We start from the raw sequence: 22,548 nt of genomic DNA, 5'->3' as shown, positions 1-22,548 counted from the left end.
GATTTGTACTTTCTCCCATGCACATATACTGCTGTCTATATTCTATAGCTTCATTTCGCCACCCCTATATATTGACTGTTCTTTATAGAACGTTATATATAGACTTTTTTTGTTTTGTTTTAGTCTTGTAACAAAAATGCATGCTATGCAATATGCTAATTTCAAAACATTCACACATCAATGAATATTTATCAAGAATATGCAGATTACGATATGTGCAAAAGAGAGGAAGATTTCACTGGTGTTTCAAAACCATTGTGACATTTTTCAGATCTGAAGGTGTGTGCTTTGGCCAGAAGAAGTGGAGACCTCTTACTTCTCTCTCTAACATAAGTCCCTCGGCACGCAGGTTCCGCTCAAAGGTGCATCTCTTCTCCACCTGGGGGCTGGACTTTTTGTACACCAGGATGTAGTCGATGCGCTTCTTCCCATCTCGAAACAAAAGGCCAGACGGGGCAACTGGGTTGCTCTTCTACAGAAGGATCACATCAGACGATCTTGCCAAGTTGCAATTTTCTTAAAAAACATTTTCTAACACCAGTACATCGGGCCAATTGCAGCATGCCCTCAAGTTGGAGACTAGAATAGGATTTGCTTGAGACATTCCTTATTTCCTGGATGTAGAATCTTAGTCCTGATTGCAATGTGCTCTCAAACTCATTAGTACTTTAAATGGCACCTAAAGTTGAGTACTACCTAAACCTACTGCCAACCAGGTTCTACAAGAGACTAAGGTCTGTTCATACATAAAACAAAGTGAAATTTGCCTACTGCATCCTCGTCTTTCGCCACACATCTGCAACTGACAAGTACATTAACACAAAGTATTCACATAAAAATATATTTAGTACATGGTGTCATTGTATGTGTCTCCAAAAAGTACTGTTTTTCATTAAATAGGTATTTTAAAGATTAAATTACTTGATGCTCAAGCAATAAACAATATAATGTAGATTTCACTCAATTATAAATTTAAATGGCTGGCTGTGCATTATATGCATTTGCATTGTACTACCCTAAACTTTACATAATTTAATGTTTTAAGGAAAACATTTAAGAGACTGAAACAATGATGAAATTAAAATTCAATGTATCATTGCTCAACAGATTTTATTAATTATTTTGCTGATTCACAAAAAATGAGTTGCAAATTTAATTATGAAAATAATTTACTTTCTTAGCATATCATCATTGTAGTGCTGTATAAAGATTCAAGTGAGTGTGTTTGTCACAATAAAACATGCATACAAGTCTCCTCAAGTCAAGGACTGACCATGTATTGGGTTGAAGCATTAACCGATATTTGAGGAATACTGATAATTGGATAATTAGTTTGACAGAAGTGAGCAGTATTAACTATAGCAATTGATGTGTGAATAGAGGTGTCTTTTGACCAAATATAATGATGAATTTCATATGCAAATCGAAAGCAAATTTGAATGTTGAATGAAAATTTGAATGTTTAGTAGACCAGGAAACATTTCAGTTTGAAATAGTTCATTTAGAAGAAGGTTTAAACATATTTATCTTTTTAAAGTGGTTTAAAGGGATTGTCTTGTAAAGGCTCTATGTTATAATAATTACGTCCGCAGGGCTTTCAGTAATTTAAAAAATAACCCGTGTCAAATATTTAAACTTTTCAGCTTTTCTCAGCTTTCACAGTGCCTGCACCTTTAAATCTCACCGAACTCAGCTCAGGAGTATGTACAACAGCAGGGAAACATAAACAGTGAACTTTGGGACTTGCTGGGAATCAGCTGATACAGAACTCCAATTATCCGCTGTATTCAAGACCTTCATAAAAGTAATATGCAGCTGACCCCATATTAGCACAGTGCTTTGGAAACCCATCTTAATTCGCAGCTTAAACCTGAAAGCATGCTGCAAGTGATCCAACCTGTTTCACTAAAAAGACATTTCAATTTTGAATTGAACTACAAAAACTAAATGATACATATTTGTGTATTGAGATGATGTAAAGCAAGACTTAACATGAAGGTCATTTAACAGTATGAAAAGACTTGTATCCATTTACATCTTGTCATTAGCAGCTAGCAGAATTCAAGCAGATATAGATATAATATGCAGAATACAGAGAAATCCTATTTTAAGAGAGAGGACTGAGTGAGAGACTGAACAAAGCTTTCCTTCCAAATCTATAATACATTGTGCTTTGTGAAATTCTGAGAACCATGGCATCAGCTTGCATACAGCATGAGTGCAGTCAGGGTGGGACACTGCCCACAACGTTTATGTAGACAAACGTCTGTTAGAAAGGACACGGTACCTTAAGGGACTCTGTTCGGGCCTCCAATTTGGCTCTGGTGCCTGGGGTCCGGATCAGGAGTGACTCGTCTGTCCTGGATTCATAGGTCCCAGCTTCGGACACCTCGGCATATAAATCCTTACCGCCATCTGCCAAAGACAAAGAAACTCAGCGTGGTGTGTGGCACCAGATACTTCAGGCCTGAGGGGCTTTCAAATCATGTAGTACTGCTAATGTGCACTTCAAAATGAATTAATTCAACTGCCTTAATAAGACCTCAGCCATGAGAGCTGTTAGGTGGCTTGTCCTGTTAACACTAGGAGCACTGGCTATTCTCAGGGACTGGTTCCTCCGAAGGCCACACTAAACAACATCTGCATGTTACAGTAAGCAACTGTCTGGTAGACAGCTTACTAAAATGTTACTGATATTTAATTACAGTTTGAAGTAGACTATTTCCACAACTATCTATGTTCAGAAAAATATTTTCCAGAGTCATGCTGCTGCATCAGTCTAAACACAAACAGGTGCCTTATTTGAATAGATTAGTAGCTCCCGCTAGAAAACAACAATAATTTAGTCTTACATGGAATCTCTATTAAGCCGGACACCCACCGCACGCGTAGCGACCGCGAGCGCACTACGCGCGTAACTGAAGCGCAGTTGAAGTACTGTTATTACAACGGCAGCGGGCGACGTCCTCTACACCAGATGCGAATGCATCGCGAACCGGCTGCGAAACTCGTGCGACACAAGCGAACTGAAGCGTAGTTTTTCGCTTCTGTTCTATTTTTCGGCTTGTCGCGTGTCATGATGACCTGTTTATACACAGAAATATGCTCTAAAATGCTAGGTATACATGCTCTGATTTATATTTCATCCTTATATTAGGCCATTGGGGGTGTGTCCCTAGTTCCCTACCATATATTTTATAAGCAGCTAAAAAATACAAGCCTTTTCGCTTTTGTATTGTCCTTGAAGGGGGAAAAAAACTGGAACCTGGGAAAAATGCTAAATTAGTTTCGCTATCTTATTTTGCGGAGGGTGTGGGGTAAATTTGAAAATACACCACAGAAAGACGTAGCCTATTGAATGATGTAGAAGTGAATGCACCGAGCAGCGGTTTGTTAGCTCGAGTGTTGGAAGGTAGTTTTTAACCAACCATTGCTCAGCCTATTTGACTTCTCCGATGTCTTCGTTCACCGTGCTTTCAAAAGGGGCTTGTTAATAAAAATCAGATAATCCACAGAGCTTTAAAAAATCAGATTTAGTGGTCTTGCCGATGAAAAAATTAATTATTGTTTGAATTGATTGCAGTGTCATGAAAATAAAAGAAAATCTTTTTTTCTCAACTATTTCAGTTTTATAAGCATATTTCCTGTAGACATGGCTCTAGGATGTGGTTACCCCATACAATCTATATTGTAATTTAAGATTATACACCTGAGCTAACACTTTTGGTTTTGGAGACATACTCAAGTGAACATTTATTTATTTTATTTTTTGTCAGCAAAATGTTCTTATTTTTCCTCCTTTAATAGGGCCCACCAAATGAATCATATCATAATCAGGCCTAAACTTGACATTTCCAAGGATTTATGAAAAAAGACGGATTATCTATTTAATAAACCTGTTTAATCTAAAAAAAATTTTAAAAAACGAGGGTGGTGAAAAAACATCAAAGTCACCCTAGGGTTCATTGAGTTAAGTCATTGATTGGCTAAGGAATCTTGTTCTCAAGGCCTTAATTAGCAGCTGATTGAAAGGAAACCACAAAAACCTGCAGACAATGCGGCCCCCTTGGGATTCAGTTTGACACCGCTGGTATATCCCAATTACATCATGATATCCCCATCTTTATTATGTGAAAAAAAATGTTCTCATCATCATTCATTATTCTTTGGGGTTATTTGGCATGTTTTGTAATATTGGAGGGGTTGTAACCCTCCGATCCCCCCCGCCCCCCGTATATTACACCCTTGCTACCTGGGTATCAAACAAGGAATTGGTTATAATTGGATGTGCACTAGCACGACAGCAACCACAAAAGACCGAAAAGCTCTTCTCTCAGTCATAAAATCTGTTCTTGTCAATGGACAAAATGTAAACAAACTTTGAAATGTCCGCTTGTAATGATGTGGAAACATGATAACCCTGCTCACCAATGACGTGTATGGAAGTAAACTAGCAAGCCTAGGTCTTGTGTAAACAGCAAGGGCCTGGTACTTAACTGTGACCATAGTGTGGTGTGAATAGGTCAAATGCAGGTTGAATCTGTATTCAATATCCCCTGGCAAACAGGTTAAACAAGTATTATAGTCCAGCTCTTTGCTTGGTCTTGTCTAGCAGTTGTTACATTTTGTTTCACCTTGCTGAGTACCCATTAATTCAAGTTCTCAATACAGTGGTTATTCTACCATGATACTTGCCCTTTCTCTCTTTCAGTAATTCAATAACACTTGCATACACATAGCAGATAATCTTGTCTAATATCAATTTCAATACTGTTGTGATTTGGGGAAAAAAAAAATATTTCCATAACCTGACATTATGATCCTGGTTAAGGTACTGTATGAATGAGCTCCTTTATATAACAGGAATTATTTGTGGAAGAGATTTGATGGTATTGTCGAGGAAATAAAAAAATATATTATTGATGTTACCTGAAAATAATTTATTCTTGAATGCCTTGATACAACTGGAATTCCTTTGAAGAAGCAAGTTGCTCTCCCTTATAAAATCTCATACACGCTTGAGTGATTGGTCCAGAAACCTTTGTGCAATCTAAACTTTACATCTTTCTGAAATTGGGTTTCGGGACACAAACATCACAAAATACTTATCAGTTCCTGCCGGAATTAATTAACTAGGCACTGAGCCTAGCATGTGGAATAAATGCTGTTGTTTACTAGCTTTTCATTTCCCCTTCATATTATGAGCCTTTGGGTGTCAAGCAATGACCTTAAGTTTCTCCAAGCAACTTTGACCTTACTATGACTTTCAAAACCCTGTAATTGTATCACTCAACTAGATGTCAGAGCATGAAGGACCAGTACTACAACACACTGACCATGCTGTGACATGCACTGACATGCTGACCATTGCATGAACTGCAGTCGCTGTTTCTTTTGTTGATGGAAGGATCCCTTTGTGGGCAAGGGCTGTCCATTTTCCATTCCTTGCAAGCCCATGTTCCTTGACACAGGCCTTCAGTGTTTGCTAATATATCTTGATCCTTCATTGAAATTGCCATCTTTCAATGAACAGAAACGTTGAGCTGGTTATTGACTTTATTCAAGCATTCAAAAATAGACCCCAGGATTGATGCTCAGCCACATGTGCCATATGATTTTAGAACATACTTTATACTTAATTAATAATGCAGTTCAAAGATGGAAAATATTCTTAAGAGACTGTAGGATTGTGTTCAGTTTTATTTTCAGGGATAATACAAGGCCATTTGACTTATCAGTTGCGCACATCTGGAGCAGGCAATATTCACAATAAGTATCATATTTAAGTATGATTTAAAGGTACCAATAAAACGTCAGTCAGAAAATAAATAGCATGCAGTATCTTCCCGGAAGCACATAAAATACACAGCATTGTAGAAGGCCTTCATCTGTAATAGGCAAAGTTAATATATAGTATTCTCTAAAGACACAAATTGCTGTATTTCTGAATCCATCCAATTACAAAATTGAGCTTTTGTGCTTCCAAGCTGTTCAAATAGTAATGGAGATTGCCGCAAATACATGGTGCTGATATGCTTGGTCAAGTATGGGTATGACCACATTCAAACTTAGAGAAACACACATGCTTTTTACAGGCTGAATAAATCATACAAACATTACATTTACATTGCAATCACTTGGCAATTGCTCCTATCCACACTGAAATGCAGTAGTGGAGAATATCAGTCGTGAGATGCTCTCCACTACTGTAAAAACAAACAAAAAATATGACTGTAGTGAACTCATTAGATTTCATATGCTGTCAAGCATCTTTCTCCTCACTGCTTTTGAGGTAACTATACAATCCATCACTGCTGACAAATGCAATACCCAATGCCGTTAACAGGGAGAGCAGCTATGGCCTCTGGACTTCACATTTCCACACCAATTTACAAAACCACATTAAACTTTTTTTTTACAATTAAGTGCATAATGTGGGAAGCACTGAATACCTCTTAGAAAGCATAAGAATAAAAAACGATCAGTACATCAATACTAACCCATTTTTCTCACAAGTGCACCACTCAAAAAGCTCATATCAAACAGAGCTATATCCAATATATGTATCCAAATTTTTCCATTGACGAACATAATAATCAATGTATCTCTATCTTAACACTGTGGAAATAAGACTACTTTTTTATCCCAACATACTGTACCGACAGCAAGGTCAAAGGAGATGCATTTAGTACACACAGGGTAGTGGCACTGATATGGAATTTTATTGGGAGTTAGGTCATATGATCAAATATTCATAACTTGGCTTTATTTTTATATCAATATTATTTACATTATATAAACCAATGATATGTAATTGGTTTTGTCATAAGTGTGTGTATGCCTGCACTTGAGGAGCAGGTATCTCTAATAAGTAAGCATGTGACCAGCTTGATATTTACGTAAGTTACGTAACATTTTTTGGTTGAGATTAAATTTCTTTTACCAGCATTGACAGAAATCATCATTTAAATGCTACTATTATTTAGTCTAACATAGCTAACTATCCACATTTCTATATTAAACATTCCAGCCCATCTGAACTTGCCTCTAATGAAATGGGATGGAGCAAGCCAATAAACAGAGAATTACTGGATGCTGAGCTGAAACAGCAACTCCAAGAACCCTTACATACGCTGACCACTTCAGAATGGAGACTCCTATTATGTCTCTTTAGTGATGCGTTTACTAGTCTGCATCAGAGCTCCAGGGTCTTTGTACTGTGTAATGGACAATGCTTCCAATGTCTGTGCTATGCTGAATAATGATAATTAACTGACTTTTATGTGGACAAATGGTTGTAATAACATTCATGCTTTGTGAATCCTGGCTGGAAAAGCATCATGAAAGCATCTCTACTGTGTCTACTCTACACAATAGTGTTGAATGGTTGCACTGATTTATAGTTGTGACAGTAGCGACTACTGCAGATGTGGTAGGTGGTGTGGTGGAGAATAGGATATCCCTTTCACAAATTCACCAGGGATCATAAGCCTGCTACATGAATAATGTAGAAGTGCCACACTGCCAGAGGGCTCTCTAGAATCCAATTTCATAGCACTAACATTCATTCTCACAAGACAGTTAGAAGCAAAAAAATGACAGCCTGACAAAAACATTTCAAATGCAATAACAATGTGTTCACAGAAGTGAGGAACAACATTCTTGCTGTAGGTTCAGCTACCAAGCCATTGTAGGTACATCAAGTGCTCTACAAAAATAGATGTATTTATATGGATTTATACAACAAAAAGAAAAGTTATACACATGCAGTTAACAAATTTCACCCATTGTTAGGATTGCTTTGCCCTGTGTCAATAGTCTCCTTTGGCTAGTTCTCTCTACTAAAATTTCAATGTATCAGAATACTGTTTGAGCACACTAGTTCAATCCAACCATGTGACTAATTAATTGATAACTTAGTTCTATCCATCTATTTTATCAACCTAATGAGAACAGATTGCTGTGCTTTGCTTATCCAGCACTTCTTTGAGAAAGGTCTTGCTTAAACATCAGGTTTCAACCTGTGGTCTTTATATGTAATTAAAATATAATTTCTTACTTTTGCATGTGATATCTGTACATTTGTACTATTTTATTGTTTTGAGTTACATTGGGATTGGGCACCATATGCATTACGTTGCACGCATTATGCATTTTGACCTGAGTTTGCTGAAAGGATCTTCTTGTTTTCCAATGGATTTATAGTGTCAATAATGGCATAAATATTCTACTGCAATAAGTTGAAGTATGTGATCCCATAAATGTGCACAACTGTTTTCCATTTGTATTATTCTAATAATTGACCTTTATGTTCTACAGTCAATAATAATAACAATGAAAAAGAATGAATTGACCATATTCATGGCCTTCTAATTCTAAAAGCATTCTAAAAGCATTCCACATCCAAGGAATGTGAATGTAATCAGCAAATGATGGCAAGAGAGACTGGCTACAATTATTTGTAAAATTAGCTGGGGAAGCACAGCAGAGCAAGTATACATTCCAAATCAACGGTCAGCTCATTATTTCAACAGAAAAAAAAAAAAATGTACTGTATGTATATATTATATAATACACACACACACGCACACAACTTGCTTCTTGCTAGTATATTGTACAATTATACAGTATACAATTATTAATGAGAGGAACCTAATTTATAATAATACATGAACAAACAATAATACAAATTTACATGGAGTGAAGACAGACTAGATCATCCTGTGTGGGTGCCAAAGCATGGCACAACACACAAACAGTTTGTTGGCACAATACTGCTATTTTGGGGCAGTGTAAACTGAAAAAAGACAGTTCTACCAAGGTTGCTGCTGTCATCCTTGTTTTGCTTTGTGGCTGGGTTTTCTGTGGGCTGAATCATTCAACTAGAGTACTGATGTCAGGCTGAATTCCATAATCTTGCTCTCTCGTTGTAACCATTTAATGTTCTCCTACTTGCTCTTTCTTGCTTCCTTTCCCCTCCTTGATTACACAGGTAATCAGCTTGGTCAAATTCTGCTTTTACCCATAATGAGATAAAAGATCCTAGGTCAGTTCTCCTACTCTGAGATGCTTTATGAGTATAGGCCCTCATGTCAGAAGGGAAGGTTAAGGCCTAACCTGTTCGGTGGGAGATGTCGGGGCAGGAGGGGCTGCCGCTGCGAGGTTTCGGTGAAGGGTTGAGGTTTAGAGGCACGGACAGGCCGTGGTTGAGGTTCTGGGGGTGTGTACGACTCTGGACCAGGCAAGGCAGGCTCCGGCGAGACGGCTTCAGGGTCTTCTCCTTCAGGATCTCACTGATACTGGTGTGCATGCCTGGAGAGACAGTGGAGGGGAGGATTGTTAACAGATGAATATGTTTTTGATGCATCTTTGAAAATGCTGCGTGCAATCTATGGTAATTACATTTAATGATTTTTAGAATAAGCAAATTTTGCAAGCTGCAGAAAGGGTGAACTCTTATGCGACATTTCACTGCATTCACAAGCCCTTCCCTCCCCAAAAAACAGCTTTTATTTTCACAATGTGACTTACAGCTTTTGCTGTTTACTATTCCTCGAAGCCAGCAATGGCTGTTTTCTGTCACATTCCCACAACCTATTCATGTACTGAGGAACGCTGAAAATTCAGAAAGGCCATGTTTATTAGATTTAGAAAGGCCATGATCATCCCTTTTCTATTTTTATTCCTGTAGTCCCTCTGTGTCTCCTTTCTAGGCCTCGCAAACTGAGGTACCCAGCGGGACCCTGCATCATGCCTAAGTGGGAGAGTGAGACTCGCCTGTTTGCAAGCTCCAGTGTCTAATGTCTGCTGCGGGGGAAAAGAATGGGAGGCACCACTGAGACTTGAAATTATATTAAGATCTGCAGTAAGTAGCTATATTTATTCAGAATAGAATGATGACAGAGAGCACCAACCCTGCCCCCCTTCTATCTGCCAGGAAAATACCTTTATGAAACCAGGCTCACACGGTTCTGTGTTACAATTTTATACAAAATACAACATTGTTTTGTAATGTTTCCTGCCTGGGTCAGCAGGGAGGTCTCAGTCTACAACTATAGAATATTAACACAAGGAATATGAGTGTTGTTCTTCTATTGTGTAGTACTGCAGTCCACTGTAATCCAATACATCTCTTAATGCGGAACATCATACAAATCAGATCAAGCCTAAGCACTACCAGAGGCTGGCAGTAACACTCCATTATTTTTCCAAATCAAATCAGAGGTTAGGCTTATAGTTATTCAAAATTCAATGTTGTACCAGTTTTCTTCAGCAAGTAGCAGGAAAACAACAGTCAATCAGCAATCCTGAGAATCAGTGTCATACAATCAATAATCTGAACAGTTATTTATTGCTTATTAAAGGATTAACAAAATAATCTCTACACTGAAAGAGTGTGGTGAGTATAGTGTATCCTATAAAATAAATCCATCAGCACAAGTGGATAATGATGATAATGTGATAAAATGTTTAGAGTTGATAATATGGTTAAAGAATATGATTGTAAAATATGGTTATGCATTTATTTAGTTTAAATGTTATACTGTATCTCAGGATCTCTTTAGTGAGAATATACTTTGCCATGGAAACTATGCACTACCTCGAGACTGAAGGCCACACTCACCAATCGCACAGTGAGAATTAGATTCCCAACTGGGCTACCAATGGCTAGTGTTTTAGCAGGACCTACCACCCTTTAACTGAACCATTCACCCCCCCCCCACCCCCCAACACCATTTGTGAGTGTGCGCCTCTTTTATTTTGACTGAAATGCAACAAATTGTCTCATAAAAAAGCCTTTCAATCACTTAAAAAAATCTAATTCATAATTGCATTATTTAAATGCAGTACTTTGGTTAGGTTTACATCCTTTATATTTTAAATATAAGATGGGTTGGTTTAAATGCTATTGAGAAGTATCAGTCCATACTTAGATACTGTTCCTTTAATTTGTGGCCCTCACATACATTCTCCCCTGAAACCCTTAGACAGATTTTCAGCAAGAATTCCCCTCTCTTCCAAAGAAAAAGATTCCTCCTTCACGCAGAGGAATCACATCTTAGTGTGGTTCCTTGGAATGCTCCCTGCCATAGCAATGCATCGCTCCGTCTATCCAAGGAGAGAACCTCAAGGGGCTGAATTACTTGTTCCTGTCACAAGCAATGAATTTCAATCAAGTTTTGCTCACCAGCAGGGGCGGTTTTAGTGATTTGGAGGCCCCAGGCAAAGACCAATGTGAGGCCCTTCTCCATTTTGCTTAACGCAATCATAGCTAGTGAACAAAAACTATTTGGAGGCAGCTCTTTTCAGTTAACAAAGCCACAGAACTAAAGGACAGACCCAAATGAGAATTCTAACTGAAGAACTTCAAATGACCTTCAGTCAGTTAGAAGAAGACAACATGGCAAGAAAAAGATTATAAGTATATAATCTTTAATTCTTTCGAGACAAAAGTATAGTATATGCTTTTTGATAAAGCATTTGAACATCCACTATTCTCTAGGGGTAAAGGTCCCGGTCCGAGCAGGTGTCTGGTTTGTGGTGGGCTGCTGTCTGTGTCGCCTCTGACACTTTCCTCCCACACTGTAGCTGGTTCACCACAACCAGCAGAGGCAGTAGGTGAAGTTGTAGTAGGTGCGGTGGGTGCACAACAGGCTGAGGCACCAGTCAGGCTGCTAATGTTAGCTAGCTCAGCTTCTTCAACTAACATTACACCTGTTTTAACGTCAGCTAGAGTGAGAGCACCTATTATCAACCAACTTTGTTCGACAGACAGGAAAACGTAAAACTGATTTGCAACTACATATGAAAAAATAGGCGAAATATCGGTAACACCCTGTACCTAATTATGTAGGAAAAATGTCCTCGTTATCCTCCAGTAGTCATTCTTTTAAAGTACTTTCGCAATTTGTTTTGTGCCGGCAAATAACTCAAAGGTGGTCCAGCGCTAGATTTTGGTTGCTAAGGGGACGTATATCGACCACCCCATATAAAATGAATGGAACTTGACATAAATTTGCTAGCATACTGTAGTAAGTGTCCTGTCTTGCATATTTGAGGTTAATATGAGAAAGAGTGGTCGCTATCAGCATGTCTAGGAATCCGTACATATTCACTGTTGTAACCCAAGTTTCAGGATGCAAAATACCGTTAGGAAAGCAGTTTGAAATTATTATTAAGCAACGTCTGCGCCATTGGATTTAATGGGTTGCGATGAGATAATTCCAAGCGTGTTGCTTGTCTTAAAGTTGATATAGTAAATAAGGCTGTATTACTATATCAAAATCTAACTAAATGTATATGTATGAAGTTGGTTTTTTACATTTAGACAATTTATTATGTGTTTTTTTACAGGACTTACATTTAAATAAGTAACAATGTCCAGTTCTCTCTAATAAATACGAAGTAAATACACTAGCGGTTAGGGTGGTCGATAATAGGTGCTCTCATTCTACTTGTTGCTCCTCCGTCGTGGAGTCTCTGGCTGTTTTATTAAAGAATTTCGTCAGTTTGGGCAAACTTTCTTTAAACTGGACATCTTCCTTCTTCCTCTTCTCAAATCCACTTTGAAAAGCTTTATGGTAACAAAGATCGTGACTCTCTGTCTCTGATGGCAACTCAAATTTCTACGTCATTGATTAGGCGCAAATGCAGGAAGGTCAATGTGGAATAGTCATTAAATGTAAAATGTGGTAATAATAAATATTGGCAAATATAGATGTTTAATTGGATAGGCCCACATTTACATGTAGACAGATTTATTTTTTATCTATTACAGATTAGCATTCGTTTGGAGTGACAAGAAAATAAAAATGTTTTATAAATTTAAAAAAAAGAAAGAAATGAGGCCCCTTCGGTGGACGAGGCCCCAAGCAATTGCCTACCTATGACCTATGGTAAAACCGCCTATGCTCACCAGGAAGTGAAAATGAGACCCGGACACTGGCACAGCCACAAAAAATTATTAATGGTAAAATCAACAATGCAAGAGTGGGTAAGTGCCAGAGGATCTGTTTTTGTCAGCCTGATTTAAGATATAATTGATAAATTGTAGTCATTGTTTGGACAGGAAGCATACATTTAAAAGCCAATTTCAAATATTGATAAAAGCCTTAACTGTGATGGTGTATGGTGAAATATATGCAAACCTGTGTATATTTCTCATTGATTCTGGACATGTAATGCCTTTTTGATAATATGTAGATTAAAAAATTATTGTGTAATCATGTTACTCACTAAATAAACACACGTAAACATATTTAAGGGTAAAAGCACCAGTTAGTGTTGTTTTCTTTCAGTCTTTCAATTATTGCTGTTTCAAACATTGCCTCCTTTATCTTAGGTTACTGAGGGTCCTTTTACAGAGTTGTTCCGTAAAGTCAGGGCATCCCAAGTTGATCATAATGGGCACTCACCATGAGTGCAGGCTGGGAACTATAGTCACAGGCTATGGCAGGGAGTCCACAGACACATGAAACAATTGTTCTTTTTCATCCTGTCAGGATGAGCCAGGGTTCCTCTACACTAGTTTATCCCATTGACACGCCAGGCCCCCACAGGACACCAGCTGTCATCAGAGGCACACTTCTCCTCACACTGGTACAAGCTCTTTGCTGTAGTACTATGTGACCTGCACATAGTGCAATGTAAAGTGTTAAATACAGTTTCATAGAGTACATTTTATTGTGACAGAGTACATTTGATCCCACTCAAATTGATCATATTTTACTTATACAATCTACAAATTAAATAATCAAGTGCCTTGCATCAGCGTGACAACTAATTATTTCAGTAATTTTTTTTCAGTACGTTTTTCACCTCAAATGGACAGAACCATTTTAAATATATGTAGTGATTTGTTTGTGGCAATGTCATTAAAATAGTATTTGAGCCTGCTTTAGGATTTAAAAGCCTTCAGGCCACAGAACTCCAATGAGAATTCAAACATAGTAAACAGTCATTCACCAAGTTAACAAAACCTCACCCCCTCCCATGTTTGTGTGACAGCTGTGTGTGTCATAGTGAGGGTTAGCTAGTTCTTTGAATAAACAAGACCAGGTCAAAACCTAGTATATGGCTGGACCTAACACGTGTGATCCGGCCGGCCAATGGTGTAACTTCATAACTCGGCCGAACAATAGTGTAACTTCATCACTCAGTCAGATCACTCAGTCACTCAGTCACAGACATTCACGTCTGTAGGGCTGAAAGTCAAAAGTTTGAGTACACCTGCTTAAAACAATTTTTTCATTTATATGATTTTCATTATATGATATGTGTGCTTATACAAACTGATAACTATAAGTGAATTGCATTCAATTATTTAATAAAAATGGAAATAATTTATTTTGTATATTGTAACATATGTTTTCATTTTCAAGTATTTACAGAAACTTATGTTGTAATGTAAAAAAAAAAAAAAAAACTTATGTTGCGATGTAAAACACAGTCAATTATGAATAAAACCAAGTTTCTGTTCATGATTTCCATTTTTATTTAATAATTAAATAATTGAATCAGCTTATATAGGCACACATCATATAGGCCTAATGAAAAAAAAGTATTCAACTGACAAATTATCTAGGAATGTAAGCTTTTGTAACTGGAGGTTTAGCTAGATTATTACCTGAAGCTCCTTGGTGGCAAAAATCATATGTCAAAATCATAATTATTTAATAATATTCATTTGGTAATTAGGGCTTGTAGTCTGGCTTGGAGCGACGCTATATTAGAACTGTTTGGAGTTAGTTAGTTAGAAAGTGCAATTGGACTCAGCTGTGCAGGACCCGCAGAAGTTCTCCTAGAGCGGGCTAAGTATCTGTTTTTTGCCATTAGTGTAGCTAGATTAGACTTCTACCTGTTTTGTAGTTTGCCCAGCATTAGTTTTGGTGTTTGTTTGTGTAGCGTAGCATCTTATTAGTCTCATTTGCTCTAACTGCATTAGGCAGGTATTGTGTGGAGCTAGTTAGCTGCTTGGCTTGTGGGGTAATTGCTCAGTCATCAGCTGCTATTCATTTGGTAATTAGGGCTTGTAGTCTGGCCTCCCAGTTAGTGTTATTGCATCTCTATCCTTCTACCATCACCCTTCCTCTCACTACTCCCTGTCCTCACTGCTATGCTATGTGTCAACCCCATCCCAACCTGTTCTCTCCCCTACAGAACTTGTTTCCGCAGGCGAGGCCCCCCGCGGCGACGGAACCTCTCCAATCTTCGCTATCCCTCATTGACCCCCTGTGACAACTTCACAGTCGCAGGAGGGCTATGGAACTGCCAGTCTGCTACGCAGAAGGCTGACTTCATTTCAGCCTACGCGTCCCTCCTCTCTTTACATTTCCTTGCCCTCACTGAGACCTGGATCACACCAGGCAACACTGCAACCCCTGCAGCCCTCTCCTCCTCCTTCTCCTTCTCTCACACGCCTGCCCGTCTGGCCGTGGTGGGGGCACAGGTTTGCTGATCTCTCCCTCCTGGAAATTCTCTGTTCTCCCCCTCTCTCACCTCTCCATCTCTACCTTTGAATACCACTCTGTCTCAATCACCTATCCTGTTAACCTGCATATTGTGGTTATCTATCGCCCTCCAGGGCCCCTGGGAAGCTTCCTCGATGAGCTCGACACCCTGCTGAGCTCCTTCCCAGAGGATGGCACCCCACTGATCCTCCTGGGAGACTTCAACATCACCTAGATGCCTCCCACTCCGCAGCCTTCCTGCCCCTACTCCACTCATTCGATCTCTCCCTGATGCACTCCCCACCAACACACAAAGCTGGCAACCTCCTAGACCTGGTCATCCTGAGGAATTGCTCCTCCTCCGATCCCACAGTGACCCCTCTGCACCAGTCTGACCACCACTTCATTTCCTTCTCCCTCCCTCCCCTCCATCCACTCCTACTGTCATGGTCCGCCGTAACCTCCGCTCCCTCTCTCCCTCCTCTCTCGCTTCTAGTGTCACTGCTTCACTCCCCACTCTTGAATCCTTCTCCAACCTTCCCACTGACTCTGCATCCTCCGCTCTGTCTTCCTCGCTCTCCTCAGCACTTGACTCTCTCTGTCCTCTAGTCTCCAGGCCGGCACGCTCGTCCCCTCCTAGCCCGTGGATGTCTGACCCCCTCCGAACCAACCGGGCCAGCCTACGTGCAGCGGAGAGGAAGTGGAGGAAATCCATGGCTCAATCCGACCTGTCTGCCTACCAGTCTATGCTAGCTACATTTTCTACTGCTGTAACCTCTGCTAAAATTAATTATTATCAAACAAAAATTCATAAATCTGCCTCTAACCCTCATCAACTGTTCTCCATTTTCTCCTCTCTCCTCAGCACTCCTCCTTCCCCACCTCAGTCCTCCCTCGCTGCAGATGACTTCGCAGTTTTCTTCGATGAGAAAATTGCAGACATCCGCAGCTCCTTCACGTCCACCGCCACCCTTCCCCACTCCCCCGTCTCTGTTCCCTCCCCTTGTTTCTCCACTTTCTCTCCCCTCACTGACTCTGATGTTTCCCAGCTCCTACTCTCCCACCGCCCTACCACCTGTGCTCTTGACCCCATCCCCCTTCCTCTCTCCTCCAGACTATCACACCTGACATCCTCCCATTTGTCACCTCCCTTGTGAACTCCTCCTTGTCTTCTGGATGTTTCCCCTCTCCTTCAAGCTGGCCCACATCACCCCACTGCTGAAAAAGCCCACTCTGGATCCCTCCGTCATCCAGAACTACCGTCCTGTTTCCCTTCTCCCTTTCCTATCATATCCTCTCGGTCAGTGAGTCGCTTCACGCCTCACAAGCAGCCTCCCATTCATCTGTCCTGATCCTCCTAGACCTTTCTGCTGCCTTTGACACAGTCAACCACCCCATCCTCCTGTCCTCCCTGGCAGCTATGGGGATCTGTGGCACAGCACTAGACTGGATCGAGTCCTACCTCTCCGGTCGCTCCTTCCAAGTCGCCTGGGCTGGTGCAGTATCGGCATCTCGCCCCCTTGCCACAGAAGTTCCTCAGGGCTCAGTCCTTGGTCCCCTCCTATTCTCCCTGTACACCCAATCTCTTGGTCCTGTAATCTCTGCCCATGGGTTGTCCTATCATTGTTATGCCGATGACACCCAACTCTTTCTCTCCTTCCCCCCCTCTGACACACAGGTCTTCGTTCGTATCTCTGCTTGCCTGAGGGACATCCAGAGCTGGATGGATAACCACCATCTTAAGCTGAACCCAGGTAAGACAGAGATGATCTTCATCCCTGCTCCATCCTCTAACCTCCTTGACTTTTCCATTTCCCTAGGGGACACCGTGGTGTCATCATCACCCACCGCAAAAAACCTTGGAGTGGTGATGGACAACAGACTGTCCCTCTCCCAGAACATCACGGCGGTGAGTCGAACGTGAAGGTTCTTCCTGTACAACATCCAGAGAATCCGCCCCTTCCTCACCACCTACGCAACCCAGCTCCTGGTTCAAGCGATGGTCCTGTCCCGCCTGGACTACTGCAACTCGCTGCTGGCTGGTCTGCCAGCATCCACCATCAGACCCCTGCAGCTCATCCAGAATGCTGCAGCGTGTCTGGTCTACAACCTCCCCAGACATTCCCATGTCACCCCCCTGCTCACTGACCTCCACTGGCTGCCTGTTATGGCTCGCATCAAATTTAAGACCTTGGTGCTTGCATACCAGGCAGCTAAGGGGTCAGCACCAGGATACATCCAGAGGATCATCAGACCCTACACACCAGCCAGACCTCTCTGTTCTGCCACCTCTGGATGCTTGGCACCTCCCCTTCTTCGCGTCTGTACTTCCCGCTCCCGTCTGCTGTCTGTCCTGGCCCCTCGCTGGTGGAATGACCTCCCCGTGGCGGTCAGAACAGCAGAGAATCTGACTACCTTCAAACGCAGACTAAAGACTCATCTCTTCAGGCTGCACCTCTCCCCACCCCTCCCTAGCCTAATGTACCTAGTTAGGCTAATACGATTACGTTAGTTTTTTATTTGGCAGGATTGATTTTGTTTTTGTCTGATTCTGATTAGGCAAATGTGATTTCAGTGCTAGTTTGTACTTGGCAGGATTGTTGTTTGCTGAACAGGTTACTCTACAGGGTTGGAGTCCTGGTCTATGTGGTCACTTCTAGGACTTCGATCTTTACTTCACTCTAGTGTGTTTCTTTTGCACCTCTGCACCTTGAACTAATGCACTTGTTGTACGTCGCTCTGGATAAGAACGTCTGCTAAATGCCTGTAATGTAATGTAATGTAATAATTGCACAATGTGCAAAATGCATGGTGCGGAAGTTTTGAGGGGCGGAGGCACGGCCATTGCTCCTGATATTTTGCGAGGAACTTCTGGGGGGCATGGACACGCTTCTTTTTAGTAGGTCTGCTGCTCTCTCTCTTTCCTTGTTAGTATCCTCGTCATCTGACGTCATGATTATTTTCTAACTGCAAGGCTGGTCGGGTGACTGGCTGCAATAATAGGAATTATTTGCTACGTTAGCAGTCTATAGTCAAACACCTTTGCAATGGTCACTTTGCTCCAACAGAGCGTGCGCGATTCAAAGTTTGAACAGGGAGTCTCCATAGCGTTTGAGTTACTGCAGCTAAATTACTCCATCAGTTATTCACACGTCTCGTAACGAGGCTAAATCGTATGCAAGCTACTACTATGGCTAATTATATACACAAATTTATCTCATTAGGATATACCCCTTGAAATGCATCATCTCGTAAACTTACCGAACATGTTTTAACATTTTATATGTTAACATTACGGTCACATTTTTGTGCTTGATTATTAGTCCCCACTTCCCATTTTACCTCAGCAATGCAGCATTATGCCTTGGTGGATAATAAAGTATCGCTGCGTATCAGTGGATGTTGAGTGGGTTGGGGAGGGGTTACAGAAACACAAACACAAGGTTGTAGCATCTGGTTCAATCCGAGGGATGTAATTTAAATACCAAATACATGTACGGCATTGTTTTGTATTAATTGATTGCTTTCCGTAATTAAATTACAATAATTTTTTTTTTGTTGCGTAGTTTCAGCTGGCATTTCGTTGACCAAGAATTGCGTGGTTGGTACACAAAATGCTATGAAGATGGGGGAGTGTTGTTTTGCAAAGCTTGTCTGCAATCTGCAGACTACCTCAGGCACCAGACGCTGCTGGTGCATCTCAAGTTACTTGGAAGGCAAGATGTTTATGTAATGTTACTACTAGCTTGGTGCAATTTTACAATGGTTTCTTTTTCTAGACACCACAAGATATTTGTCTACTGCCTATTGATCGTCCAGGTATTCTCCTGTTCACATCACTGCCCATCAGCTGAACCCTTCTTAATGTGTACTGAACACTGCACCTGGAAATATTAAGCTTCCTTGAAATGTCTCATGGGGAATAACCTTGCCACAATATGTTTACTTGGCCTGGCACGTCTAAGCCTAATGCCTTCTTCTTTGCCATATTTATTGAAATCGAAAAACAAAAATTTTCTACTTTAGTTTGTTACTCAATAAATGTGCAAAATTAACTGAATTTGTCTCTGCCTGAAGTTTTTGGGTTCCCAATGACTGAACTCAGTAATATGCCTCCTCCAGCTGGGGCTTCCTCCCAAAAATAACAAGCATTTGTCCGTCTATTAAATATGTTGCTTGGGACCGAATGAAACGACAATATTAAACAGGTTTGCCACACAAGTCCACTGCAGACTGGTGAATTAACACACCCACGCAAGTAGCCAAGAGTGCTATTTCATTCCTACGCTGAACTCAATTGCTTCCACACAAACGCAAGCCGCCACATCAGAACGGGATTCTCGTACCACCATATTGGCCTGTTCCAACCACCAATGACTCCCGGGTCCTAGGGTCCTACCTGTTACACAAGTGAATCTTGGTCTCATCTGTCCACAAGACCTATTTCCAGAACTCTGCAGGCTCTTTTAGGTACTTCTTAGCAAACTGGAACCTGGCCATCCTGTTTTTGCAGCTAACTTTGCACGTTGCAGAGCAGCCTCCTTAGTTCTGTTCATGAATGTCTTCTGCAGATAGTAGTCACTGACACACCCATGCCTGCCTCCTGAAGAGCATTTCTGATCTGTCGGTTTTGGGGAGAATTCTTTGGCCATCAAGTGATTGTCCTCCTTGGCCTACCAGGCCTTTTGCGATTACCGAGGAATCTCCTTCTTCCTAATGATGTTCCGAACAGTTGATTTTGGTCTAAGGTTTGGCCTATGTCACTTTATAATAAAATAAAATAAGACTTTTTTTCTTATTTCTCAGCCACATAAGTAAAGTGGTGAATGACTGTAATACTGCTAGAGAAAAAACTCACCCCACAGATTTCTGCAGATTTTACTCCTGAAACAGAGCAGAAAACCCAAAAGAAGTCCATAGACTCTGCCTGGGCTTACTTATGACTGTTATGGAACAATCTTGCTGTTTACTGTAAATATGTGGCAGAAACATTACTGCGGAAATGCACATGCTGTACAAATTGCACTAGTGCATGCATTAATTATTCATGCGGTTGGGCCAGTTAATATGATGGGCATAAAGTGGCCGGAATGTCCACTAATGACAGTAATAATATCAACTACCTTTCTGTTGCCAAGATATACTTTATTGATCAGTCATTCATGTATAAGCCAGTGTATGCTATGTTGGTTGGGTTAGGTTCCCATTTTGAGCATATTGGCTAAAACTCTTCCGCTATTACCGCTATTAAGTAATTTGCTGCTGCATAGTCCCAGAATCCACAAAGCACACACAACTTCTAATTTCCATGATTTTATCACTCACTATATACAAAAAAGGCTAATTACCATCTCATGTCTGAATGTGTCAAGGCAGCACATCGACAATATGAGGTCTGCTAGAGAGGTACAGGGCTATAGGTTCAAGTTACCTGAGGATTGTTACATTCACAGAATTTACTTGAAATTACCTGAAGCAAGCATTCTACAACATAAATCTAGGTTAATATTTATATTTGCCAATCAGAAGGCACTGGACTGTTCTTCAGACTTCCACTAGAAAAAGGAAGTGTCATACAATATGTCACCATAGCTAAATTTGACTTATGCAAATTCTAATTCTCATATCTGAATTATGATAAGTGACTGAAATCAGGCTTGCTGATTTCAGTCAAATTCCACTGAGTTGACTATGCCACATCTGTATTTTATAGAAGTATATAAATACATAAATGGTTTCTCACTGCGGGCTTGTGAGCTGACCAGAACTGATTTTATGGGGGACAATTGAAATGAAATGAGGAAGTGAGAAGGTGGATACAGATGAGAGAGCAGTACGCCATCCTCATCACCGGCTGTCGAGTATATGACAAAGATTCACCAAGTGGTACTCAGGCAAGCCCTCGACTGTTCTGTTCCGATCATGAAGCAGGCTCTTCTTTAGGCGACATTGCGGTCCAGAATCTGGATTTTCCCAGAGCAGCTTACTGACGAAGAGGAGAGTATGAGATTAAGGGGATTGTGAATTTATGGCACAGCCGGGTGGTTGGGGGGGGGGGGGGGGGGTTATTTCTTAATCCAGCAGGTCACCCTTCTGATAGCTTCTGAGTAGCATTTCACCACTTCAGTAAAGGGTGTGATAACTTAGCACAATGAAGTAGGAGAAATTAATGAACTGCGATTAGAGTATTATTACTGCAGCAAAACCATTCAAGGCCGCTGGGATGAAAATTAAATTACAAAAAAACAGCGTTTATTCCTTCCATTATGGCATGCACCAGTTTACAGAGACAAGGGCTCTTTCTCTTTCTCCAAGGGCAAATGTGCCTAAGAGCACACAAAATCCTGTTTGAAACCATAATTATAGATTTACAGCCAAGATTAAGCCGGGTAATGGATATACCATCGTATCGCTATCTTCTTTTCTTAATACTGTGATCCGTATATTAAGCTTGGTAAAGGTTTATATATACAAAGTGTAACATTATCTGTTTATGCTACATAACAGGTGAGGTTTCTTGTACACTAAACTGATAAAAACACTGAAACCAATTAATCTCCACTAAGCTAATTGTAAATGCCAAACTTCTCATGGGTTGAGCACATTTTCACAAATAGCCTGCCGCATACGGCAGTGTTAATCTTTTCTTTATGTAATCACGCAATCAAACTGACACCCTCTGCAGAACAAAGAGAGGCTTTTGTACCTCTTTCACATCCTCTGCATTGCTGAAGTCCATTGCACGTAATGATCTATATAGCCTAGTCGTGTACATGAATGACATATACTTTTTTGTAGAGTGGCAGGGCTAAATTATAACATGATGGCACTGTCATACAATAACACTAAATGAAGCATAAGTGTAACTTTGTGAAAAACTGCAACAATGTGAATGGTTAATCAACTCTCTTGAACAGAAAATAGGTGAGTAAATGCTCTGCCTCATTTTTAAAAAGCTGGATAAATGCTGCGTGCATTTACCCTCCACCACAGTCCTGATCCTCTGATGCCAGGATAAAGCTTCATTCAGCCTATCAGCCAAGCTGCATGACGGTTACAGAGTAACTGAGTGCACACATGACTCAATCTTAATTTAAAC

At 40.6% G+C, this 22,548-nt stretch overlaps 1 protein-coding gene across 3 annotated transcripts in view; it reads right to left on the bottom strand.

Annotated features, from left to right (window-relative positions):
- The window catches only part of ano3 (anoctamin 3), a 107,091-nt gene that overhangs the window by 58,103 nt on the left and 26,440 nt on the right, over positions 1-22,548 (bottom strand). For all 3 annotated transcript variants that reach the window (XM_035418806.1, XM_035418804.1, XM_035418805.1), the window contains exons 2-4: positions 9,118-9,312; positions 2,288-2,415; positions 317-472 (exon numbers count right to left, since the gene is read on the bottom strand). In XM_035418806.1, coding sequence (XP_035274697.1) covers positions 317-472; positions 2,288-2,415; positions 9,118-9,312 — 479 coding nt within the window. The remainder of the gene's footprint in view (positions 1-316; positions 473-2,287; positions 2,416-9,117; positions 9,313-22,548) is intronic.

This window comes from Anguilla anguilla, chromosome 5 (assembly GCF_013347855.1).
Source record: "Anguilla anguilla isolate fAngAng1 chromosome 5, fAngAng1.pri, whole genome shotgun sequence".
Taxonomy (NCBI): Eukaryota; Metazoa; Chordata; class Actinopteri; order Anguilliformes; family Anguillidae; genus Anguilla; species Anguilla anguilla.
Note: the sequence above shows the minus strand (reverse complement) of the source record. Positions and strands in the feature narration are given on the sequence as shown.